We start from the raw sequence: 27,531 nt of genomic DNA, 5'->3' as shown, positions 1-27,531 counted from the left end.
TTTCATAACACTTATTTTTACATTTTTAATCAGCCATGCTGATTTTTTTTAGGAATCTCTATATGTGTAATACAGACTATGGGTGAAAATAAGAGCCTGGCATTCTCATTTTTCTGGATCGATACACTTGCGCTGAACAGATCACGGCACGCAGCTTTCTGCTCCACCTGACTGATACGATTAAATGGGCGATCATGCGTGCCAGGAGCCCATGCCCACCGAGAGACAATCAGAGTCTGGCTCAACACAAAACAGAGTGCAGAGGACAGCCAATTACATCCACCACAACCTTTCCTGATTTGACAAAGCGTCAAGGTCTTTGACAAGCGTGGAGCCATTGACATGAACGAAAATCGGTTACTGCATTTGACAAGCAACAAGATGTGGTGTTTGTTTTAAAGGTGCAAAGAATACATGACAACCTATGATAAACATTTTAAGCTGTATAGAAATGCTAGGAAGTGCCAAATCATTTGCTTTTTCAGTTTTTTCAGAATATAAACCCTGATGGACTATGAACCATGTAGTCTATCAATTAATATGGCAATAAAAACTGCATGCAGACAAACAAAAATAACACAGACCTTGACAACAGGCCAGTAGTGTGGCTGGCCCAAGAGCTTAGTGATGGCAGGGATGCCGTAATGCAGACGCACTGCATTCTGGGCCAGTTCTGCGTCAGGGTGGCGGCTCGTGAGATGTCGCAGGGCACAGACGGCCGGCTCGGCCACATCCTCCTTCTCTCCAGCTCGAAGCACAGCATGAATCAGGGCCTCGACCCCACCACACTGAGCGACCAGGGCTTTGTTGCGTGCGTTGTTGCAGGTAAGGTTGGACAGGATGCCAGTAGCACATGTCAGCATGTTCACGTCATCCGAGCCGAGCTGACTCACTAATATTTGTAGAAGGCCATCGAGACCTTCCTGGATAGAGAAAAAGGCAAGAGTACAAACAAGGGTGTCAAAAAGAAAGCATGAATTCCTATTTAAAAGGATAATTCACCTGAAAATGAAAATTCTCTCTTCATTTGCTCATCCTCATGCCATCCCAGATGTGTATGACTTTCTTTCTTTTGAAGATTTTTAGAAGAATATCTCTGCTCTGTAGTCCATACAATACAAGTGAATGGAGACTAATACTTTGAAGCTCCAAAAAGCACATAAAGGCAGCATAAAAGTAATCCATACGACTCCATTGGTTTAATCCATGTCTTTAAAAGCAATCTAATCAGTTTTGAGTGAGAACAGACCAAAATATAACTCATTTTTCACTGAACATCTTGCCACTGCAGTCTCTAGGCAAGACCATGAGTTCAAGTTCGATTAAACTTCCTAGTGCTTGACGCATGTGCAGAGCACTAGATGGTGCTAGTGTAATCAAGCTTGAATCATGATCGCCAAGGAGACTGTTGATGTCATGATTTATAGTAAAAAAGGAGTTATATTTTGGCGTGTTCTCATTCAAAATCGATTGGTTTGCTTCAGAAGACATGGATTAAACCACTGGAGTCTTATTAATTATTTTTATGCTGCATTTATGTGCTTTTTGGAGCTTCTAAGTTTTGGTCACCATTCACTTGCATTGTATAGACCTACAGAGTTGAGATATTCTTCTAAAAATCTTTGTTTGTGTTCTGCAGATAAAAGAAAGCCATAAACATCTGGGATGGCATGAGGGTGAGTAAATTATTAGAGAATTTACATTTTTGGATGAACTATCCCTTTAAAGAAAGAGTTCAACAAAAAATGAAAATTCTGTCCTCATTTATAATCACCATCATGCTGTACCTGTATAACTTTCTTGCTTCCGTGTAACACAAAAGGCACATATTTGAAGAATATTTTGTCCACACTTATTTATATAATGAAAGTGAATGGGGACTGGGACTATCAAGCTCAAAAATGACACACACACACACACACACACACACACACACACACACACACACACACACACACACACACACACACACAAAAACACCATAATAGTTCTATACATTTTTTTTTTATTTGAGAGCTACAGAAGAGAGCTGGTATTTAATTGAATAACAAGTCACATTTCTGTTTGTTACACAAAGTTATTGTATGCCTTCAAAAGACTTGAAATATAGCACACCTTTCACTTCCATTAAACGAAAACAAGTGGCCAGGATATATTAAAATTCTACAGAAAAGAGAAAGTCATACGGGACTGGAATGACTTGACAGTGAGTAAATGATAACAGAATTTTCATTTTTGGGTGCCCTATTACTTTAACATTCTCAGTGCTTTAAAAATACTCAATGTCAAACATCCTCCATATTCAACATAACACAATCTTATTCAATTGTAGCATTAATTTCATTCTAATTTATTTATTTATTTATTTGACTTATATTTTCAACCAGGAACAACAATAATTACTCTATTTAGCTATAACAGGGCAGATATATTAAAACTTTTTTATTTATTTATTTATTTTTTTTCTGAAGAAAATGTGAGTGGTGCTTGCCTTTGTAAAACTCACTAACACAATGTTGGAGTTGGCCTACAATATTCCCATTATTGCATACAGTATGTCACACCAACTTTCCCAATATTTGTTAAGCCATTGCTAAAGTGTCCTGAGTGGTTGCTAGGCAGTTTCCAGGGTGTTATAGGTGGTTGTTGGGCATAGCTAGGTGGTTGCTAGGGTGTTCTGAGTAATTGCTTGGCAGTTGCTAGGGTGTTATGGATGGTTACTGGGCATTGATAGGTGGTTGCTAGGGTTCTGAGTGGTGGCTATATTCCCAGTATTGTGTATAGTAAGTCACAACAACTTTCCCAATATTTGTTAAAGGTGCACTCATTTTCCCCATTAAAAAAGTCTTACTCCTAAAGAAATTAAATGTAATTTTGAAACTTATGTATAAAATCATGACCATTCACATGAGATGAGGACTCTAGTCATATCAGTAACCTTATAAAACTGTTTTATTCTACATTGGGAAGGGGTGCCCTCATGGGGGCTGCCATTTTGGAATCGCATGACCAGCTGAATACTACTCGCTTAATCTCAGTAATAGTCTTGTTATTGGACACTTTCACTCTTGGATTAAATTAATCATAACTGATTGTTAATAATACAATGGCATCTGTAACTGAAAACTATTGATTTTGAATGATGCTGCATCCACACCACTAGGTGTCACTGTAAGTCTGTATGTTCTGGTTGGTTGCTAGTGCATCGCTAGGCGCTTGCTAGGTGCTTGCTAAAATGTTCTTGGTGATTGCTAGGGCATTGCTGGGGTGTTCTGGGTGGTTGCTAGGCTGTTGCTAGGGTATTCTTGGTGGTTGTTAGGGCGATGCTACAGTAGATGGTTGCTCACTGGCCCAAGTCAAAAGAGCACACCCCCAAGTCTCTACACTCACCGAGCACTTTATTAGGAACACCTCTACACCTACTTATTTATGCGATTATCTAATCAGCCAATCGTGTGGCAAAAGTACAATGAATAAAATCATGCAGATTCAGGTCTGGAGCTTCAGTTAATGTTCACATCAACTATCAGAATGGGAAACAAATGGGATCTCAGTGATTTTGACCATGGCATGATTGTTGGTGCCAGACGTCTGGTTTGAGTATTTCTGTAAATGCTGATCTCCTGGTATTTTCACGCACAACAGTCTCAAGAGTTTACTCAGAATGGTGCCAAAAACAAAAAACATCCAGTGAGCACCAGTTCTGCGGACGGAAACACCTTGTTGATGAGATAGGTCAATGGAGAATGGTCAGACCGGTTTGAGCTGACAGAAAGGCTACAGTAACTCAGATAACCCCTCTGTATGATTGTAGTGCGCAGAATAACATCTCAGAATGCACAACATGCCAAACCTTGAGGCAGATGGGCTACAACTGCAGAAGACCACATCGGGCACTTTATTAGGACCATAGTGTTCCTAATAAAGTGCTTGGTGAGTGTAAATCCTAGATATGGCTTGTGTCACTTTTACAAGATTTTGACAGTTTTATCATCCACCGGGCAAAAAAATTAAGTCGGATCACTTAGAAAAGTAATTCGCAATAAACCACACAATTTTAGATACGGAGTGTCTATTTGTACCCCCATGTAAATAGCATCTGCCACACGGCGCAGCTATTTTCACTCCAATAGGCTGCTGAAACCACAGAGATATATGACAAACAAGACAATAGGTGTCACTGCAGTGGTGTGGGGTGTAAAGATGGTGAGAGGATGTATATTGTCCTAGCAACCATGGTTCAAATCCACTTTTTGTCCCACTTTTTTCCCCATTCGATTTCCTGTTTCCACTCTTAATATTTCCCTTTAATATTACTTAAAATAACAGATAAATCTATATAAATGTTGATTTTATCACAGTGATTTGGTCATGGTGAATGTCGAGGAGTGCAGGGAAGGGTTTGATCCGGAGGCGGGGTCTGTCGATCGCACTCGTTCCTGCGGCTCAGCATCACTCGTGTGTAGATTGCATCACTGTATTACTAATATTGTAGTGTTTTTTTTTTGGCAGAAACCATAGTTTTAATGCAATTAACCATGGTGTTACTACAGTAATATGGTGGTAATATAGTAACCATGGTTAATTTTGTGATAACTGGTGAAACCATGGTTACTGTAATAAAACCAAGGTTATTTTCTTCTAAGGTAAGGTTAAGATTACGTTTAGGGGTAGGGGTTAATGTAGTTCGTCTGTGGGACTCTAAACAAACACAATAAACACACTGCAGTGATGCCCATACGGTATGTTACTATTTAAATAAGGGTGAAAATAGTATCTGACACTATTTGCACCAGGGTGCAATTAGTATCTACCATTATTTGCACCAGGGTTAGGGTGCAAAAAATATTTGACACTATTCTCACTGGGTGTAAATAGCATATATCATTATCTTCAACAGGGTGCAAATAGCATCTGACACTATGTGACCAGGGTGCCATTAACATCTACAATATTTGCACTGGGGTTGGGGTGCAAATAATATCTGCCACTATTTGCGCTGGGGTGTAAATAGCATATCCCATTATTTGCACCAGGGTGCAAACAGCTTCTGCCTTTTACTGTAGATATCATTCATGTCTGTAGCGCAAACGGTGCAGGCTATGTTAATCTTCAAAGTTTAAAGCTTAGAACATATGCTAAGTATGAGCAATAATAATAGTGGTGCTTGCCTTAGCAACAAATGACCACTCTTCCATTGACTTTCTCATCACTCTATTGATTGAAACAGCTAGCTTACCTGTTTGGTTGCGGCGTCAGAGAGATTTCTCAGAGTCCACAAGCAGTTTTGCGTTAGACGCTGACTGGAGCCTGTTAGATGCTGGCCAAGAGCCTGCATACCTCCTGCCAAACACAGAGAAATGGGTTTGGAGTCCATATTTATCATTCTCAGTCACAAAACAACAGAAGGAAAAAACTATTCAGCTACACAACCTGCTTTACACAGAAGGCTGTATTTCTTCATGGACTAGCCATTGTCTGCCAAAAGGAGAGAAATGTCTTTTGGAGTCAGTGCAGATAAACTAAAAGCCACATGGCTTAGAAAGATAAAATGAGGGAGAGAATATTAGGAGACATCCTTGAAAACTGCCTCTCATCCAGCATTCTAACTATTGGTACTACCTGATCCTCAATGCTTTCACAAGGCAATCTGAATGAACCCCATACAAAAAGGACAGTGATGTTATTACTGTTAAGACTTTTATGAGATCACAAGTGACAGGCATGATAGAATGAGATATTTGAGTCACACAACCTTAGCTGTAGCATATCTAAATTAATTCACTGAAAGGTCAGGATTAATAAAGTATCATCCATATACCAATGACATTATTGCTATGAAGCATTAAAGCGTTCCAAAATGTAGTGAGCAGTCTCACTGTCTTCTTAGGGGCCGTCTACACCAAATGTGTTTTTGCTTCCATCAGCACTGTTTTTCAAAGTTATTTAAATGTAAATGTGCTAGACGGATTCCTTTGACTTTTGTTCTATGTCTCGATGTTCTTTCAGCATCTTGCACAGGAGTGCCACTTTTTTGATGCCGTGTCAAGTTAAAAAGAACTATCTAGGCTGTTGCTAGCATGTTCAGGGTGGTTGCTAAGGTATTCCTAGGTTGATGCTAGTGTGCTGTTAGGCAGCTGCTATGGTTTTCTGGGTGATTTCTAGGCAGTTGCTATGGTATTATGGGTGGTTGCTAGGGTGTTTAGGGTGGTTGCTAGAGTATTTTTGCTATGAAGCATTACATCGTTTCAAAACTTAGAAACTGCCTCGCTGCCTTCGCGGGCAGCTGCCTTTTAAGGGGCCATTCACACCAAATGCATTTTTGCGTTTATCTGTGCTGTTTTTCTATGTAAACATGCACTAGATGGACATCTGACTGCTGCCCTACATCTCGTGATTTTTTTCAGCATCTCATGCAGGAGTACCACGTTTTGATTTTTTTTTACGCCGTGTCAAGTTAAAAATAACTTTCTAGGCTGTTGCTAACACTTTCAGGGCCCTGAGTGGTTGCTAGGCAGTTGCTAGGGTATTGTGTGGTTGCTAGACAGTGGCTAGGGTGTTATAGGTGGTTGCTAGGCAGTGGCTGGGGTATTATTTGTGGTTGCTAGGGTGTTGCTAGCATGTTCAGGGTGGTTGCTCAGATATTATTGCTATGAAGCAATGGAGCATTCCAAAATGGAGTCCACTGCCTTGTTTTATTCTGCAAACATGAGCTAGATGAGTATCTTTGACTATTGTGCCACGTCTAGCTATTTTTTCAGTGTCTCGCACAGGAGTGCCACATTTTTTTAGATGCTGTGTCAAGTTAAAAACTTCAACTTCAACAAACACATGCATTCTGTACTATTCATTGCACTGCATCCAGTTTTTTTAAGTGCAAAAACTTGCAGTTTGTCTTAATTGCTATAAGGTAGTATCTTAACAGAGATGGAATTCGTAAGTGACTGATTTGAAAAGCTTTACAAAATACACAAATAGCGTTTGAATCAGAATTCCAAGAGTTTGCTGTAAGCATATTGCTAAGCTATCAATCAGCCTGTCAGGCACAACGTGAGGCACCTTTTGGCACAATGTCCTCATAAGCATACAAATGACATACTGCACAAAAATATAAGGTAAAAATGACAAATTTTAGTTAGGTTATACTATTTTTATTTATAGTTTTTGGTATGAAATTAACTGTATTTATAATAGACATTTCTCTCACTTTATATGGTGACATTTTTTGGCCCGAATAAGCTGCAACGTGGACCAGACTTCATACCGCAAGACAATAACACCCCTGTCCCTGCATACATGAAGCCTAAAAAGTAGTTTTAATATGATGGGGACTAAAGAGACGCTGAGTCAAGCTGCTAAGTTAGAGGGAAATTATACAAAAATGCCCATGTGAACAGTTCTTGGGAACCAAAGAAAGATAAGAATGTTCCTCTAGGCTTGGGGAAAAAAAATGACAAAAGTAAAGCACAGAGCAAAACAGAGTTTTAAAAAAAGTAATGCACTCATAGACTTACCAGCTTCAACAATAGCCGGCTTGTTGCTTGGACAAACCGAAAGCACCTTCAGAACTCTGCTGGTCGTCCACAGAAGCTTCTCATAGTTGTAGTTTCTCATTATAAACACCAAACACTCGGGCCCACCATTTGCCAGGATGATTAACTGCAAAGAGAGAAAAACACAGAGGCCACATTTACATGCAACCAAACAATCCATTTACTGTATAATCTGACTGATAGCTCAATCGGATTGAAAAGCCTTCATGTAAACACAAAAATGATGGATCCGAAATAAATTTCCATTCGATTGAAGGGGGTGGTGTAGTCCTAAAATAATCAGTTTAAAAGAAAAATATTAGCCATGTAAACATTTGAATCCGACTACTTTCTCAATCGTATTCTAAATTACTTTGCGCTCATTCGTAGAGATGTGGTGCACGTGTACAGTATGTTTATACATGATACTCTTTGCAGGAACCTAATTTATATATAGCAATGACAAAACACATTATTAAGGGTATGCAGGCTCACACTGAATATTCTGCAGGGCAAATATGTTATTTCATGACATCAAATCAAGCAAATAAGAACGCTGTGTCATCTTAATCGGGACTTTAAGCAGCAGGTGCAGTTACGGCGATCTGTGTTCCATTGCGTGCACGTGGCTTCACTCACTTCCTGACGTCGAAGCCATAATTTCTAAAGCATTTCTTCTTTGTCACAGTGACAGTCGATCTTAAGTGACAGATTAGGAAAGCAGATGTTAGAATAGAGACCATGCAAAGTGAACAAGAGATCATGCAAAGTGAACAGAGTAAATAGCCTAAACATCCTCCTCAAAACTTATGTTAAATTACATAAGATTATAGGCTTTGAATAAAAAAACAAATGTAAAAATATCGATAGCCTTTTAATAATAATATCTAGGTTTAAGGGGGCCTGGGTAGCTCAGTGGTAAAATACACTGGCTACCACCCCTGGCGTTCGCTAGTTCGCTAGTTCAAATCCCAAGGTGTGCTGAGTGACTCCAGCCAGGTCTCCTAAGCAACCAAATTGGCCTGGTTGCTAGGGAGGGTAGAGTCACATGGGGTAACCTCCTCGTGGTCACTATAATGTGGTTCGTTCTTGGTGGGGCACATGGTGAGTTGACCACAGTGGATGGCATGAAGTGCTATGTCTCCATGGCAACATGCTCAACAAGTCACATGATAAGATGCGTGGGTTGATGGTCTCAGACGCAGAGGCAACTGGGATTTATCCTCCACCACCCAGATTGAGGTGAATCACTACACAACCACAAGGATTTAAAAGTGCACTGGGAATTGGGCATTCCAAATTGGGTGAAAAAGGGGAAAAAATAAATAATAATATCTAGGTTTATGACATAGGCTATTTATATCATACAGGAGTAAAACTCTTCTTCTGACAGTTGTTTAACACTGCAAGCATCCTTTATCTTGCTGTTTTAAATAGCCTACCTTTTTTTTGTTGTTGTAATGATTAAATGCTCCATTCCGCAGTAATTATTGCTTAGTGATTTTTGGTATCGTCCCGTCCGCAACTGTTGCATAAAGTCCATGTTATTTTGTTTCTATTTCACATCTGTAAACACTCACCCACCTGTCTTTACTTCGTACTCACATCCAGAGATGCCTGAGGTTTGATTGGGGGAGGAATTGGCATGAGGCAAATACATGGTTAAGTCAGACAGGGTTTCGGAATTATGAAAATGCAGCATCGGACTTGGTGTGAAAAGTAATTTGGGTGCAGAGTTTTTTTGTGGAAATGTATGCTTTTATGTATAAAAATTGCTTTGGACTTGGTGTAAACATGCCGTAAGGTGAAGCGATCCAGGAGAAATCAACAAATGCACACACCTTGCTCTCCTGGTTGCCGTAGGACAGCAGCTGCAGGCAGTCTGTGGTGATGGCCAGGAACTTTGGATTGCTCTTTTTCAGCAGGGGGACCATCCTCTGCAGTCCATCAGCCAGACGCACTGCCATCTTAGCTCCCTCCTGGTGTAGGAGCAGGTTGTGTAATGTGGTAATGGCATAGAAGAGCACAGACTCCATAGGAGAACTGAAGAAAAAAAAAAAACTCATTTTGGTCGACCGTTTTTACATTTACTACATTTTCATTTGCAAATACAACTCAACAGCAGTTGTAGCTTAATGGTTCAAGATCAAGGCTGGTATCTGAGAGGCTAAAGTTTCAAACTCTGCAAGAGCCGGTCCCTGACCCTCAGCTATCACCACTGCATCACTGTGCAAGACACAACACCCATGGTTTCTCTATGGGAACTGTCACTGTCAACTTAATATGGTGATGTTGCATAAAAGTTATGGAAAAAAATCACACCGGCCCTGGTGTGATTGTAAAAATTCTGTTCTACTTTATTATCTCAACATCTGTTCTAAATGAGGTTTTTGACACAGCAAATTTACCACGTCTAAATGCATTCCTCTAAAATGCATCTCTGCACAACTATTACAAGGAGGTGCAGTACATCAAATGGAAGTGTTTGTGCAAAAACTTTGGGAATATTTGGAATGGCATTCTACTACCATACTACTCCAGCTAACAATAGAGTATACACTTAGTACTGAATTCCAAACATACTAATATACAAACCTGAGCATGCGCACAAGTGCGGGGATGCCGCCTGATTTGAAGATGGCTAGCAGGCCCTCGCGCTGGTGTGAGAGGCTATGCAGGACGCTTGCGGCGCAACGAGTGGTCTCTAGGTCTCCGGTGGTCTGCATGGCTCTCACCACGGCCGCCACCATCTGAGGAGACTGCATGAGTACGCGACGAGAGGCCTCCTTCCTTGTTAGCTGGTTCACAATGAGTGCGGCCTTATTTACCACCACCTACAATGAGAAAATAAAAGGTTTATTGTTTCAAATCTCTCATAAGAAATAAATGTTACATTAATTTGCTATAACAGAATATCTAGTGTGGTGTAGTGTAATACATTATGTAATAGTATAGTATACTATATTTTATAGTATACTATATTTATTTACAGTAGTACAGTGTATACTATAGTGCAATATAGTATGGTTTGGGATGGTAATAGTAAGAAATAGTATAGTAATACAGTATAGTACATAATAAAAAGGTATAGAGTGGTATGCAATAGTATAGTACAGTATTGTATGGTTTGGGACAGTATAGTAAAGTATTACTGCACAGTATAAGTACAATATGTGGTGGTATAGCACAGTATAGTACATTACAGTATAGTATGGTATGGAACGGTAAGTTACAGTACAGCATAGTAAAGTATAGTGTGATATTGAACATATAATATAGCACAGTACAGTATAGTAACATATAGTACAGTATAATATAATATGGTATGGTATAAGATGGTATAGTATAGTATAGTACAGTATAGTACAGTACAGCACAGTACAGTATAGTATCATATAGTACAGTATAGTATAATATGGTATGGTATGAGATGGTATAGTATAGTATAGTATAGTATAGTACAGTATAGTATAGTACAGCACAGTATAAGTGAGGTATGGTATGAGATGGTATAGTATAGTATAGTACAGCACAGTATAAATATGGTATAGTATAGTGTAGTATAGTATAGTTAAGTGTAGTATGGTTTGGGACTGTATAGTATAGTATAGTATAGTATAGTATAGTATGGGTTGGGACGGTAGTATAGTACAGTACAGCAAGTTATACGTATGGGATGGGATGGTATAGCATAGTGTAGTACAGTATAGTATGGTATGGTATGAGATGGTATAGTATAGTATAGTACAGTATAGTATAGTACAGCACAGTGTAAGTGTGGTATGGTATGAGATGGTATAGTATAGTATAGTATAGTACAGCACAGTATAAGTATAGTATAGTATAGTATAGTATAGTATAGTATAGTTTAGTGTAGTGTAGTATGGTTTGGGACTGTATAGTATAGTATAGTATAGTATAGTATAGTATAGTATAGTATGGTTTGGGATGGTAGTATAGTACAGTACAGTACAGTACAGCACAGTATAAGTATGGGATGGTATAGCATAGTGTAGTACAGTATAGTATGGTATGGAAAGAGATGGTATGTTATGGTATATTATACAGGCAGTATAGGTCCAATTGTACCGCATCGTATCCTACTGTATATCATTTCACATATCATTTCATGTTTCAAGAAAAACAACAACTCAAAAATGTGTGCTTTTTTGTTATTCTGGCTTGACATCCCTAGTCCTTATTCACTTACATTAAAAGGGAAAAGCGTGGCCAGGATGTTTTTCAAAAATTAAACTTTTGTGTTCCTCAGAAGAAAGAAAGTCAAACGGTTTTGGAACAACATGAGTGCGAATAAACAATGACATAATTTAAACAATTCTTTAACGATATCTCATATCTTCTTTTCCTGTTTCACTTGGGAAACAGATAATACAGTATCTTGAAGTTTAGTTGTTGCATCATATCACGGCACTTTTGAATCCTTTATTTAATTTCACTCCCCTTCTCTCCTCCCACAGTTCTGACCCGTCCAGTAAGGTTATTCTCCCTCCTTTCCATTACACTTTCTTTCTGCATTACATATCATCATGCGCAGTGCTTTCTTATTCTCTCAGAATAATAGCTACTAAGTCTAAATGGCTTTGTCCTTTCAATTTAGCTCTTTTGAGCTTATCATTTTGAAGATATATGCTCATACGGGACAATATCAGAAGGAAAGCAAAAGCTTTTTGAATAACTGCACTGTGTTATTTTTGCTCCAGATCAGTTTCGTCTCAACTGTTTAAGCTTTCAAATATAAGGCATTGCTTTTAACAGTAAAAGACATTGATAACAATAGATGACATTACATTTGAAAGAATAGTTCATTTAATATGATATTTTTGTCCTTGATCGTCGTCTTCAAAAATTCTACTTTTGTGTCCCATGGAAAAAATAACAGCATATGGGTTTGGAACCATACGAGGATGAGTAAATAATAACAGAATTTTCATATTTTGGTGAACTATTTCTTTAAATATGAATTTGTGGCCTCAAACATGATTATCATCTGTGAAATATCAAACTTTGGCGTCATACCTGGTCCTCATCAGCCAGCAGTTTGGTAAGTTCTGGCACAGCTCGTGTGGCCAGCTCAGCATCGTCTTGGTAGTTAATGAGGTGGACGATAGCTGTTTTCAGAAGCTGTGAGGGCTCGGCCAGTCTCTGGACATTGGTGGGCAGGTCTGGATTGCTCTGAGTGGCAAGCACCGTCTCTCCCTCCACAAGTGTCTCAGGAAACATGGCAGCACGAACTCTCTGAGCCCGAGTCAGACTGTACTGGGACTCTATATCTGAGTATGAAGAGAAGGAAACTATGAAACAGCCATATTAAGCCAATAAGTCACACGAGTACATGCATAACAGTGATTTTACTACAGTTATAGGGTGTTAGGGTAAAATCACCAAGTGGCTTATTACTTTTATAAAATGTCAGCAACAACAATATACAGTACAGTACTGCATTAAAATAGTGGCTCTCAATTGGTTTTGTTCAGGACCCAGATTTTACTTTGGACCAAACTTGTGTATCATACAAAAATAAATAAATAAATAAATGTAAAAATGTAAATTAAATGTAAACATAAATAAAATATTTTTGGAATTAATATTAAATATATTAGTAGATATTAAATAATTAAATAATAGTAAATAATAATATTAAAACAAGAATTTAATAAATCAATTTAAATCTCAAAAGACAAAAAAACCACCAGACAAAACACATTGTGGCCCAGTCCATGTTTATACTCATTGCAAGTAAACCCGTATTTAATGCTGTTGTATTTTCATTCACCTTGTGTAGTTCAGCATATCATGCAACCTGTCCATGTTGCCATCTGCCTAATTTGGCTAGCTTCTACCGAATGATACATGAATTTGCATCAATATTCTGGGGATTTGAATTGGACGCACAGCCTTTGGTGTCAAAAACAAAAAATAAAGTTAAAAGCCTATTTATTTTTTATCTTAGCTGCATGCTTGATTATACAGTATGTTTAGCTGCATTTTATTATCTGTATTTACAGCTTTGAACATGGCTCATCCACTCAGATCTCAAAGTCAGAACTGTTTTAAAAACTGCATAATGGTGCTTTGTAATCCACCATATTATGCTGCATTTCAAAGTTGTATGGTGCAAATGAAGATATTCTGGGCACATTTAATAGCAGAAAAGATTTACAACAGAGAACTGGTCATAGAAAAGCAATGGAATGTATCTCTGATGCTCTGAAGAAAGAGCCGTTCATGCTGTAAGCGTTCTGAGAGCCAGTAAGGGGTCTTCAGAGCTTCCGTTTTGACAGTAATAATGTTCAAGCTATAAAAAGCAAACCTGTGCACTGAGTGTTTGGATGAGTTTCTAAATGTCACTAGGTTTGGGAAAATGGGCAGTCAATAAATTTTCAGCTTTCTTCCAAACCGCATGATCACATATGCTGTCATTGTGAGGATTCTATTTCAAAATCCCCCAGATATTTGGAACTGACAGCACCATGACAACAAAGAATGATGATATAACCGCAGGTACATCCAATATGCATCTAATCTAGACAACAAAATACAGTACATTTAAATAGGACTGTCTGAGTCATGGTGCAGCTATTAGAGCATATCCTGACACTAGTGATGGATAATTTGATTCATCCCAGTGACTCAAATCATTTCAATCCATTCAACAAATCAGATTTTATTTCTAGAGCATGTTAAGATGCACACCAATATTCTAAAAACTATCAAAAATCAGCTTATTTAAAAAAAAGAGATTTGAAATTTGAAATCATTGGGTTATTGTCAACACGTAAACAGGCATGCGTACAACATTTGCACAAAAATCTTATGATGTATTATTAAAATTAAATACTAAGGAGTGTTTAAGCAACATAAGCATTGCTTGTTTCTTCACAAATGAAAACAGAGCAGATTTATTATATTTCCATTCATTGCTTTGCTCGACTTTGGCCAAGTTATGGAAAGAACAGCAACAGCCTAAATAAATGAAGGAAGAGTTTTAATACTGTCCTTATGACAATTCAGTTGTGTATGGTCATCAGTCATTTTTACACATTCATAAATTGGGAGCATTCTTACACCCCCTTTCTCTCCTTGTTAAATCAAGATTAATTTACACGCTAAACTGAACAAACAATGCCCTTTTCGTTTTCACGAACACGATGCCTTGTTTGTTCATTTCATTTACAAATGACATGTCCTAGTTCGTTCAGTCACTCCAAATTGTTCACAGACTCTTAAAGTGAAGGGTGTATTTTTTCAGCACTGTTGGGTAAGTTACAATAAAAAAGCAATCCACTACATATTATTACAAAGTGCTAATTACTTCTCTAAAATTGTAACCAGATTACTTTGCTGATTACTTCATCATAAAAGTAATCACATTACTAATTATTTTACTTTTAAGTTACTTTCTAAAACACTTTTTACTGAAACATTAATTTTTCTGCTCAATGAATTCAAAATAATTTCTATATTTCCTCCTTGTTCGTTGTCACACACCCTTCAGCTGTCACAGAAACACAAGGAGACTTGCATGATGTGAACATATGAATTCATATTTTAAATGTATTACAAATAAATAATATTATTTTAGAAATATGTGGTAAAAGACGCTGGCTACCACCCCTGGAGTCCGCTAGTTCGCTAGTTCGAATCCCAGGGTGTGCTGAGTGACTCCAGCCAGGTCTCCTAAGCAACCAAATTGGCCCGGTTGCTAGGGAGGGTAGAGTCACATAGGGTAACCTCCTTGTGGTTGCTATAATGTGGTTCGTTCTCGGTGCGGCGCATGGTAAATTAAGTGCAGATGCCGCGGTGGATGGCGTGAAGTCTCCACATGCACTATGTCTCCGTGGCAACGCGCTCAACAAGCCACATGATAAGATGCGTGGGTTGATGGTCTCAGATGCAGAGGCAACTGGGATTCATCCTCTGCCAGCCGGATTGAGGCGAATCACTACGCGACCATGAGGACTTAAAAAGCGCACTGGGAAAAAATATGTGTAACCCAAGTAATTTACTTAAAATTAATTGTTACCTTAACTGAAAGTCACTAACTGTAATCTGATTACAAGAATTTATTTGTAGAAGAATTTGTAACAAAAGAGAAACTTCAGTGAACAAAAGTCAGTGCGTGGAACAAGAACAATTAACTCACTTCATTTGCGACAGTAGGTCAAAAGTTCTTCAGCTTAAATCGGTCTATGCACACCGAAATTCGAAACACTGCCCCCAGTGGCCAAAATTGGAAGTGTTGTAGAACGTGTGGGCACATATGCCTGCCAGTTTCCAAGTTGAAATGTCCACAGAGTGGCACCAAAAGAGAGTAGTAAAGTGAGCTGTTTTAAGTTGTAAATTATGTAATACATTCAACAGGAATGGATACTTTATTAACCATATGCCCTATCCCAAACCCCAACCCTAAACCTAACCATCAATGGAGTAAAACTGTAATTAGAGAGAAAACACAACTTCCGAAAATGTGAACACATTTGAACTGATGTAAAAATGTCTGATGGAAGATGGCGCTTGAGTCGATGACAGAATGTGTTGATGTCAGGGTACTGAACATTCAGTAGCAGCAACATATCGAGTTCCTGTGTTATAATGTTGAGCTGATGTGAGTTTGAGTCGAGACTGCGTCATGTCCTGATCCCATTCCCCTTTTCTCATCTATGCCCTTTCACTATTTTATTTCAGATATTTTATTACTCATATATCTAATAATAGAAAGGCACTTTGTGTGTTGTAAAAGCCCACGTGGAATGGGTTGAGTGCCACCAATTCCAATATAAACTTCTGGAGGTACAAAAAAGGCCCTCAGGTAGAATAATTCATCAAAATGTTCTGAGAAGGAAAAGGAGACCTTTAGTGAGAATGCGTTACCTGCGGCACTCTCCACAGCAGTACTGGTGATGGTATACTTCTTGCTGCACTCAGATTCATCTTCATCACGAATCGTAGTGGCCCCCGACTGTATCCCAGAGTCAGAGGCGTAAAACGTCTGCTGCCACTCCTCCACTTTCACTGCCCCCTGTGCCTCACTCACTGCAGAAGATAAGCATGAATATGACTAAAAATTTGCCAAAGCCTCAGAGCTTCAAATGCCAAAGATTTCAACTATGAGTGGTTTTTATTATAAATGTTTCTCTGATGAAAATTGTGGGATGTTAGAGCAGATAAATACAGCACATGAAGGCAGTATAAAAAAAGGAATCCATACGACTCCAGTGGTTAAATCTATATCTTCAGAAGTGATATGATAGGTGTGGGTGAGAAACAGATCATTATTTAAGTCCTTTTTTACTCTCAGTCTACACTTTCATTTTCACATTCTTCTTCTTTATTTTCTTTGTGTATATCGCCACCTACTGAGCAGGGGGAAGAATTTATAGTAAAAAAGGACTTAAATATTGATCTGTTTCTCACCCACACCTATCATATCACTTCTGAAGATATGGATTAACCACTGGAGTCATATGGATTACTTTTATGCTACCTTTATGTGCTTTTGAAGCTTCAAAATGTTGGTACCCATTCACTTGCATTGTGAGGTCCTAGAGAGCTGAAATATACTTCAAAATATATCTAAGTTTGTGTTCAGCAGAAGAAATAAAAGTACACATCTGGGATGGCATGAGGGTGGGTAAATGACGGGAGAATTTTGGGTGAATTCTCCCTTAAAAATGATAATTTCTGAACCTTGCACAGACTTATAGTTATGATAATTCTCAAAATTACAAGTGAGTCCACTTTCAGAAATCTGGGACTTAAAATTAATTTTAAATATGTAAATAAACAAAGTTTTAAGATTTCAATTTTTTTTTAAACATATAAGTTTTGATGCAAAATAAAGGAGAGACATTTAAGGTGCTGCACTATTTCTAGGCCACTAATTAAACATAAGAACATTTTTTACATTGACCATGTTCTCTCCCCTGTACAAAAAGTCAACAAAGTCAAATATTACGTAACATCACAAGATGTTCTTTGGAAATCATGCTGTGGTAACATGAGGATCAGGTTTCCACAAACTTGACAGCAGAGTCCATGCTGTCATTCCATCAAAAAAGGGACACAGCCATTCTGCAAATTCTGCAATTCATATTTAATTTTTAAATTTAACTTTTCACTAAAACTGTTATGCTGGTAATATAATTTGTAATAATAAAAAAATAATTATATATAAAATTAGAAAAATGCAAAATAGGGGCATCGGACTTTTGAACCCCAGTGTATCTACATGCCACTTTAAATCTTTTTCTTATGCACACCACAAAATGTGGAGACACATTGCAAGACAATATATTTATTTTATATAATTATAAAAATTAAACACATAAAAAAAAAAAAAAACATACACTTACTTTGCAGTGACATCACCACCGTCCAGCTTTATTTCAACCTATAATGAAACATGAGAAAAACTATTAGACAGCTTAGAAAACTAGAGAGATGCAGTATGAAGCGTTCTGCAATGTGAACCAGAAGTGACAGCATGCACCAGTTTGGAGGGAAAAGCACCAGTGGGACGTAAAAATAGTGAGCAGGCAATGCTATTTATAAAACTACTGCACTGAACAATCTCACAAATCATAGAAGCAACCCCAAAATGGAAATTCAACCATTTTCAGTCTATAGTCCAAACAGAGCAAGTAGATGGGTAAAACTGTAGGAATTTACCATTTTTATCCTCAAGAACTGAAGGGTGACTTGCTATGCAGGTTTGTGGTTTTTGAATCCCACAGAGGTGCCTAATTCGTGACTATAAATAGGGCAGACTGCAGGCGGGGATATGGCTCGAAGGCCGCTCAAGAGGCATGATGGGAAAAGATGCATCCTCTTTAATATCAAAATGTTTTTGCTTTCCCAGGCAGCCTTAATACCATAGGACAGACTCAATGCAAGTTATTTTACTTTAAAAAAAAAAAAAACACCTGTTTCACTTCTACAACATTTGTGGCATAATGTTGATTTCCACAAAACATAATTTTGACTCGTCCCTCCTTTAAAAAAAATTAAAAAGCGAAAATCTGGGTTACAGTGAGGCACTTAAAATAGTACAAATATATACATTTTAATTTTAAGTTATACATGCATAGATTTTATACATTTTTTGATACCTACTGTATGCATCAAAGCCAAAGAAGTATTATCCATTAAGACCTCGGTATAAATAGCATCTGCCACGCAGTGAAGCTATTTGCACCCCAATAGTCTGGTGGAGCCACGGAAATATACGACAGACTAAATATTACAAGTCGCTGCAGTGGCGTGGGGTGTAAAGATGGTGTGATTGTGTAACGTTGTACTAGCGACCATGGTTCGAATCCACCTTTTATCCCGCTCTTTTTCCCATCCGATTTCCTGTTTCCACTCTTAATATTTCCCTTTAATTCTACTAAAATAATTGATAAAAATGAATATAAATGTTGATTTCATCACAGTGATTTTGTCACGGTGAATGTCGAGGAGTGCAGGGAAGGGTTTGATCCAGAGGCGGGGTCTGTCGATGGCACTAATTCCCGCGGCTCAGCATCGATTGTGTGTAGATTGCATCACTGTATCAGGAATATTATAGTTGCCATGTTTTTTGGCAGAAACCATAGCTGCAATTCAATGCAATTAACCATGGTGTTAGTACAGTAATTTTGTGGTAATATAGTAACCATGGTTAATTTTGTGGTTACAATAAATTTACAAAAAAATGCTGTGGTGAAACCATGGTTATTGTAGTAAAACCAAGGTTATTTTTTTCTAAGGTAAGGTTAAGATTAGGTTTAGGGGTAGAGGTTAATGTAGTGTGTCTGTGGGACACTAAATAAACACAATACACACACTGCAGATGCCGGTATGTTAGTATTTAAATATGGGTGCAAATAGTATCTGACACTATTTGCATTGGGGTGTGAATAGCATATACCATTATTTGCACCAGGGTGCAAATAGCATCAGCTTTTCTTTTCTTTTTTTTTTTTTTTACTTGTTTTAAGCATAAACTTTAAATAATAAAAAAAATGGTTTCAGTGTATTCCAGCTAATTGTGTAATTTAATTTAATTTTAATTTTAATTAAATTGAATAATCACAGAATTCTCTGAAATAAAAGCAACAAATAAATCTCTACAAAAATGGAATTCATCAGAACAATAAAACGCAGTTTGTAGCAGCTACAACTAATCGACTCATTTTGAAAAACTGTGATTGAAAGAGTTTCTGATTGTCAATCTCTACATACTGTATAAAAGAGAACAAAAAACCAAAAACAAAAGACTCTGTCGGATGTTTGTAATGCAGAAACACAGGCAAAGAACTGCATTTTAATGAGAAAATGAAAACACTTGCGTGAGCGTATCATCAAAAATTGAAAGAAGAAAAAACATGAAACAACGTAATTTCTCTGTACTGTAAAACCGGTGACTAATCCATTTTATATGTAACACCTCTCTGAACTACTTGGTACATCCGACAAGATCTCGTTTGCCTATTTTTCTTTCTTCTTTTTCATTTTAAACTTAGTCCAGTTTAAAAACGAGTCTCAGTTTCAAATTCTGCAGTATTTCTCTCCCTTGCCCTTGATTTATATGAGTACAGTTTCATGCAGTCCCTCAGTTAAGGCATTTGGGATGTTGCTAACTGTTGTTATGACACCACGTGCCCTGCATTTTTCCACAATCATTAATCACATCAACATGAAGCTAATATCAACACACAAAAACCACACACCCATATTTAGTCTGCTTAGTCAACTGCAGCCAGAAACAATAATTAAACAATCAGAAAAGCACATTATACCTAATAGAGGGTGAAAAGTCAAAAGGAATGAGCAGCTTCTGAATACAAAAAACATTTACAATAGTAGGCATTAAGACTCATTAATTATATATGCACTTATTAATTAAAAAGGTTTTCTGGGTTAAGCAGGGCTTAGGCCGAAGTATTGTGTCTTCTTTATTTCAATGAATTTTTATCATGCTTAATAAAAACAGGAACTTCATTTGGACAGGCAAAAGGCATTTTAAAGGGTTAGGCTTTTTTTTTTTTTTTTTTTTTTTCTTCTTCTTCTTATTCTTCTTGTTCCATGGAACACAAAGAAGAAATTGTAAAGAAGATTTTAATGATTGTTTTGGGCCATTTTTATGATACTTTTAAAAATCCACTTTGGAGTTTGACAGCCTTTTGTCAATGCACTTTCATTGTATGGAATAGTGCTGTGTGAACATTTTATAAAATATCTCCTTTTGTGTTCCATGAAAGAAAGAAAGTCATATGGGTTTGGAACAACATGAGGGTGAGTAAATGATGGGTGAACTAATATTTTAAAACTTTGAAGATAGCATACTGTGAGTATTTCTAGCCAACAGCACATGTGATCTGGATAGCAGCACTAAAGAGGAAAATTACACATGAATGCTTTCATCTCAAAGTGAGACTCTGCATGGGAGGGCCCCAACTAATGTTGAAAATTCAGGAATATGGGAGAAATTATTCTCCAATTCCCATAAAACCAACACAATCAGAATACAGTGCCATTTTATTTCTGAAGGCTCCCGGGCAAGCACAAACTTCTAATCTAGAAAAAGTGATATACATTTTGTAAATACATTTGACTTTTTTAGGCATGTTTTTGTCAAGACTAAATCTGAAGCATGTCTACTGAAACCAGGATTAAAATCATCCAGAAATGCTGCGTTATGGCAATATATTAGTGACAGCAGAGTTATCTGCAGAAGCACCAATTTAATCAAAGATAATGCACAAATCTGTGAAATCAAATCTTTACAAAAAATCCTAAATTTAATTTGTCTAAATTATTCTCCTTACTGTAGTAATTACTTTATTACTGTAGTTTATGGGATTTATGGAAAGCAATGGATGGATGGATGGATGGATGGATGTGTGTCTCTAGCTATAGTCAGAGAGAAAAAGGAAGTTATCTCTGGAGGGGAAGTACAGATTGTACAGAATGTCTGAAGGCCAGTGAGGTGGAAGAAAGGTCTAAAATAGACATTACTGAGGAATAGAAGATAAAATGACAGGATGTCTCTATTTTCTTTTTGACCATTGTCCTGAAAAGGAGCAAAGACTGCCCGAGACAACATCATATGTCTCTTGCACCCTACCTTAACCCAGTTCTCTCTCCCATTTCCTGTCAACTGCAGGACACATCATCTTTGGTTATGATGAATTTTTCCAGAATATCTTTGTCTGTTTTACTCATCATACACTGCCTCTTTACATTGTCTTCAATGTTCTGTTTGTTGACTTCCACCTCAACACACACAAGCCTTTGTTTTTCAACCATGATGGGGACTTTCCATTGACTTCAGTTCTATATTTTATCCCCTATCCCTACCAAAACTTCACACAAACATTTAGCATTTTTACATATTCATGAAGACATTATTTAACCTCATGCAACACTACGTCCTCATCCACATACATTATGTTTTGTCTTTGCTGTACACTATGCCTAATTTCATTTCATTTATCTCAGATCAAGACACTCTGGGCGGTCATTAAAGGGTTAAACTTTCAACACACTGAGTCATGTGACAAAGCAACATGGTGCCGATCACAGCTGAGTTTGTCTTTGGGAGAAACACCAACAAAAATACATCTGGTAAGAAATCTCATTAAGTATTTACACTGGAACGTGTTTGAGTCAAAAGACTAGAGTCTCTAGTTTCATCCGATATGCCATTTTGAAAATGTCATTGATTTTTCGAGAAACGGCATGCTGTTAAACACAATGATCACGGAAGCTGGCAATAGGGCCACTATTTTTTCTTAGAAATCCTTTATTTACTGTGCATTATCTCACTGAGAATCAATGAGATGAAAATGTTGCTTTCAGAGGCTTTACATGGAGTTAGGATGAAAATAAGGTGAATTTCAAACTATTCTGAGACCAGTGCAGACAGACAGCACACTGTAGGTTGAGTAATTCACCAATTATGGAGCAAGGGAGCATCCTATAACTTTCCTATGCAGCTAAGCGCATTCATTCCTAACATCTGACTAAAGTTCAGTTTCAGGCTGCAGGTGATGTTTGGACCACTCAACATGATTGGCAGACATGGGACAATGATAAGCAGGACATATATTCAGAATCTATAATGTAGAATTTTACTTTAACATGGTTGGCAGTGACTAGATGATGCTGGCCAATACTTTGAATCAGAATGAATTATGTGAATTCCTGATTGGTAAAATGCTTCAGCACTGGCAATCACTAGTTTGTTTGATTGTGCAAAGAGAGAACATTGAGATTTTGCGGCAGAAGTAGAAACAAACATTGTAACATAAAAGTCAAATCAAGTCATATTATTTTTATTTGTTTAGTTTTTTTATATACTGTACACTGGCTGCCAAAAGTTTGGAATAATGTACAGATTTTGCTGTTTTGGAAGGAAATTGGTACTTTAATTCACCAAAGTGGCATTCAACTGATCACAAAGTATAGTCAGGACATTACTGATGTAAAGAGCAGCACCATCACTATTTGAAAAAAGTCATTTTTTTATCAAATCTAGACAGACCCCATTTCCAGCAGCCATCACTCCAACACCTTATCCTTGAGTAATCATGCTCTCTGGTTCGTTAAATGAAGCTTAACATTGTCTTTGAGTTTGTTTTTGAGTTGCCACAGTATGCAATAGACTGGCATGTCTTAAGGTCAATATTAGGTCAAAAATGGCAAAAAAGAAACAGCTTTCTCTAGAAACTCATCAGTCAATCATTGTTTTGAGGAATGAAGGCTATACAATGTTTGAAATTGCCAAAAAAACTGAAGATTTCATATAAAGGTGTACACTACAGTCTTCAGAGACAAAGGACAACTGGCTCTAACAAGGACAGAAAGAGATGTGGAAGGCCAGATGTACAACTAATCAAGAGGATAAGTACATCAGAGTCTTTAGTTTGAGAAATGGACGCCTCACATGTCCTCAGCTGACAGCTTCATTGAATTCTACCCGCTCAACACCAGTTTCATGTACAACAGTAAAGAGAAGACTCAGAGGTGCAGGCCTTATGGGAAGAATTGCAAAGAAAAAGCCACTTTTGAAACAGAAAATCAAAAAGAAAAGGTTAGAGTGGGCAAAGAAACACAGACACTGGACAACAGATAATTGGAAAAGAGTGTTATGGATCTTAGCCCCATTGAGCTTTTGTGGGATCAGCTAGACTGTAAGGTGCATGAGAAGTGTCCGACAAGTCAGCCACATCTATGGCAAGTGCTACAGGAAGTGTGGGGTGAAATGTCACCTGAGTATCTGGACAAACTAACAGCTAGAATGCCAAGGATCTGCAAAGCTGTCATTGCTGCACGTGGAAGATTTTTTGATGAGAAAATACATTGTGATCAGTTGAATACCACTTGAATCCCAATCCACATTGTTCCAAAGCAGCTTTACAGAAAATCAACTGTAATGTCTCAAAAACATGAATAACCAACACACCCGGAAACAATTTGATAAAAAAAGAAAATCTGGCTTTCTATAGCTTGGTAATATTTATACATTTCACAACTAAGTCCTGCTGCCCACATATGAGGATATCAAATTTTAGGAAACTATTTGCTCTTCAAAAAATTATGTTTGCATGTTTATTAGGGGCTACTAGTTACAAATCAAAAAGGGAAATGGAAAATTGCACACAGCAGTCGAACTCGGGTCTCGGGAGGTTAATATGTTTATTAGGCTCTTCATAGGAAATGTTGGCTACCATGTAGGTGATTTCAGGTTTTACTCTCCTTGTCAGTACATTTGGTCTCCACAGTGTATGCAAAACCTAAAACACACACACTCATAATATCTGGTTTTGTCTAGAGTCTGCATCTAACGTTCTTTGCTGTATTTTGGCCACTTGACACTGAACAATGCAGCACCAGCACCTGTCAGTTTTTGTTTGGCTTCCAGCGACATGCTGCCGTAGTTTGTGTTTACTCTGCGAGTGTCAGTCCAGATTTATATTGGGAGACCTTCAGCAAGTACATAATGTTTGTGTGTGTGTGTGTGTGGGCGGGTTTGGGTAAATTATGAGGAAATTTTTTTAGGTTACAAACTGGTAATTACAAGGGTATTATGCTATAAATGTGGTTTATGAGGACATTTCTAGTGTCCCCATAATTCAAATCACTTAAAAAACATACTAAATGATGTTTTATTGAAATGTAAAAATGCTGAAAGTTTTTTGTGAGGGTTAGGTTTAGGGGTAGGGTTAGGGTTAGGGGATAGAATCTATAGTATAATAAATATACAGTATAAAAATCATTATGTCTATGGAGAGTCCTCATAAGGATAGCCACACCAACATATGTGTGTGTGTATGTGTGTGTGTGTGTGTGTGTGTGTGGATGCTTGCAAAAGATAGAATCATTACATGTAACTTCAAATGTTATTCTATACTGTATGTTTTCTTATTCTGATTTATTGCAAACACCATTTGCAAATAGATTTGTCTTGATTTAAGAGTAGACCTTACTAACTGAAACGTTCCTTTGATTCTTTACTAACAATATTGTGCCCTTGAACAAACACTTAATCCCAGGCTGTTCCAGTGGGACTCTCTTTGCAATTAGTTCACTGTAAGTTGCTTTAGAAGAAAAGCCTCTGCTAAATGGTAATTAAATAAAGGTTTATGCTCAAAAGCCTCTCAGTTTGACAGAACTGTGTTGATAGAAACATCTGTACATGTTCAAATATTTTCAGCTTCTCAGCAGGGCTGGGAAAATCAAATTCACAACAGGAGCTTGGCAGGAGTGTCTGTGGGAGAGCACAAGGTTTTGCCAGACTCCTGGAGTGAAGCTGATGATACTATGAGTCACCTCACGCCAAGACTCGAATTACAAAGTCACCTGCACTTCTCGGCTCTCACACTCAGAAAAGCAGCAACCACGATCAGTGCTTCCAACCTACAATTACAACAACATTTGCAATAATATCTACACCAGTTGATTTTATTCCATACAACAGAATATAATTTTCTGAACAAGTATTTTTGTCTTGTTTTCCAGTAAAAATATCTAAACATCATTAAAACAAGACACATTTACTTGATCTAAGCAACATTGTGTAAGAAAATGTTAAAAAGAAAATTTATCTTGAAAGTTTATTTTTCAGACGCAGTTTGCAAATTATGTTTATCTTGTTTTAAAGGAATGATCCGGGTTCAATTCAAGTTCAGTCAACATAATTTGTAGCATAATATTGATTACTACAAACAATTAATTTCAACTTGTCCCTCCTTTTCTTAAAAAAAAAAAAAAAAAGCTCATATCTGTGTTACAGTGAGGCATGTACAATGGAAGTGAATGGGGCCAATCCATAAAAGTTAAAATCCTCAGTGTTTCAAAATGTAGCCGCAAGATGTGTGTTAACATGATTTTAGTGTGATAAAATCACTTACTAACCTTTTCTATGTAAACTTCAATGCCATGACATCATAACGCCGTAAACCCTGAAATGACCGTAAAAATGACGATTTAAACTTTACAGCTCAAACAACTTTCAAGTATTAAAAGAAGAAATAATTTAAGTGTTTTTATAAAATCTTCACATTTCTAACTTAAAACCCTCCAAAAATTGGCTCCATTCACTTCCCTTGTGAGTGCCACAATGTAACCTCAAATGTTTGAGGGATGAGTCAAAATAAATTTTTATGGTAATCAACATTATGGCCTCTATATTTGTGAGCGCACAAAGCACAGCACTACACGCAACGAGCTGTGTGCTATGTCTTATCCAATTTTCATGAGAACGCTAATTCTAAGCCCATTTTTTGCCAGCTTAAATGCAAGTGGGTGTAAGTGGGAGTGTTTGTGTATACATGTATTATATGTTAATGAAGCAGCGCAAAGCACAATTTGCTATTTTTCTGAGAATTAGGTCATAGCACTATGACGTTTCAAAACCACACCTGTTTTCAGTGCAAAGTCTAAATTCAGTTCCTGCATTTCCACCAGCAGGTGGTAATAAAGTTAATGTCCAAACTCTGAAAATATAGAGGAACATCAAATTATGTCCCTGCTAATCACTGTCGTAGCCATTTTATGAAACAAAAATGATGAGATATGTGTTAAACTATCTATAGGTCATGTTTTATAACTGTATTTATGATCTAATTTGTATTGGTATTTTTCCACCTGTTGTCATAGAGTGATTTTTATGTTACTACAAAACGGGCTTGTGGAAGAAGTTGGAAAGAGAAAATGTTTGGAATTGGTATGATTTTTTGACCACTTCATTATATTGATTATATTTTCATTTTGTTTGAAGTGTAATTTGAATTTAGAAATAATTTTTGTTACATTTTTTCATGTTTCAATAAATTAATTTTTCAAAATCAACCGATAGAAGTGAAGTGCGTTCTGATACAATCACTCTTAAAACTAGGAATCATTTGTGTGTCAGTAGATGAAGATTATGAATAATACTTACATAAATACCAAAACTTTATGGCCATGCCCACTGACTTTGAACTTATGAGTTAAAGCATAGCGCTGCGCTTATCGCTAGCACTCTTAAAATAGAGCCCTATGACAAAAATTCTGCCGATTGACTTTAAATTTTATTTAACTGGAATATTCCTATAAACCTTACTAAATTTAGTTAGATGTATGCTTACAATTAGAAAGAAAAAAAATGTCAATGGGGTAAAAATAAAAACTTAAAGACATATTCGCTGAAAACATGTCTTAATATTTGTATTTTTTTTTAATTTTTTTTTAAACAAGAAGGATATAGCTGCAGGACAAGCTCCAAAAAGTGGTGGGATATTCAGAGCCCCTAACCTAACCCGTCCCATTTTGGAGATGGCACACCCCCCTTCTGGAGTAACTCCACCCCCTTCTGGAGTAACCCCTCCCTCTTCTGGAGATTTTTTTCCCCATTTGGAGATCACTGGGCTGCAGCAAATCCTACTTGAGAAAAACACCCATCACCATTGGTGCTTTAAACTGCCAATTATAACAAAAAGTACAGATATCTGTA

General features: G+C 37.3%; 1 protein-coding gene and 1 long non-coding RNA gene across 3 annotated transcripts in view; one reads left to right on the top strand and one right to left on the bottom strand.

Moving 5' to 3' along the window:
- LOC127421197 (junction plakoglobin-like) overlaps positions 1-27,531 on the bottom strand; it is a 98,217-nt gene that overhangs the window by 30,398 nt on the left and 40,288 nt on the right. Inside the window, exons 1-9 of one of the 2 annotated variants that reach the window (XM_051664041.1) lie at positions 18,222-18,332; positions 17,906-17,943; positions 16,425-16,586; positions 12,570-12,823; positions 10,128-10,366; positions 9,374-9,575; positions 7,515-7,659; positions 5,240-5,343; positions 585-923 (exon numbers count right to left, since the gene is read on the bottom strand). In XM_051664041.1, the coding sequence (XP_051520001.1) occupies positions 585-923; positions 5,240-5,343; positions 7,515-7,659; positions 9,374-9,575; positions 10,128-10,366; positions 12,570-12,823; positions 16,425-16,586; positions 17,906-17,918 (1,458 nt within the window). In that variant the 5' untranslated portion in view covers positions 17,919-17,943; positions 18,222-18,332. Of the gene's footprint in view, positions 1-584; positions 924-5,239; positions 5,344-7,514; positions 7,660-9,373; positions 9,576-10,127; positions 10,367-12,569; positions 12,824-16,424; positions 16,587-17,905; positions 17,944-18,221; positions 18,333-27,531 lie in introns of those variants that run through there. The other variant, XM_051664040.1, reaches the window with a different exon arrangement.
- On the top strand, positions 686-26,762 carry LOC127421198 (uncharacterized). Its single transcript, XR_007893952.1, has 3 exons — positions 686-825; positions 22,035-22,160; positions 25,252-26,762. It is a non-coding gene; the product is annotated as an uncharacterized LOC127421198 (long non-coding RNA).

Source organism: Myxocyprinus asiaticus, chromosome 30 (assembly GCF_019703515.2).
Source record: "Myxocyprinus asiaticus isolate MX2 ecotype Aquarium Trade chromosome 30, UBuf_Myxa_2, whole genome shotgun sequence".
Lineage (NCBI taxonomy): Eukaryota > Metazoa > Chordata > Actinopteri > Cypriniformes > Catostomidae > Myxocyprinus > Myxocyprinus asiaticus.
This window is presented reverse-complemented; position numbering and strand designations above follow the sequence as displayed.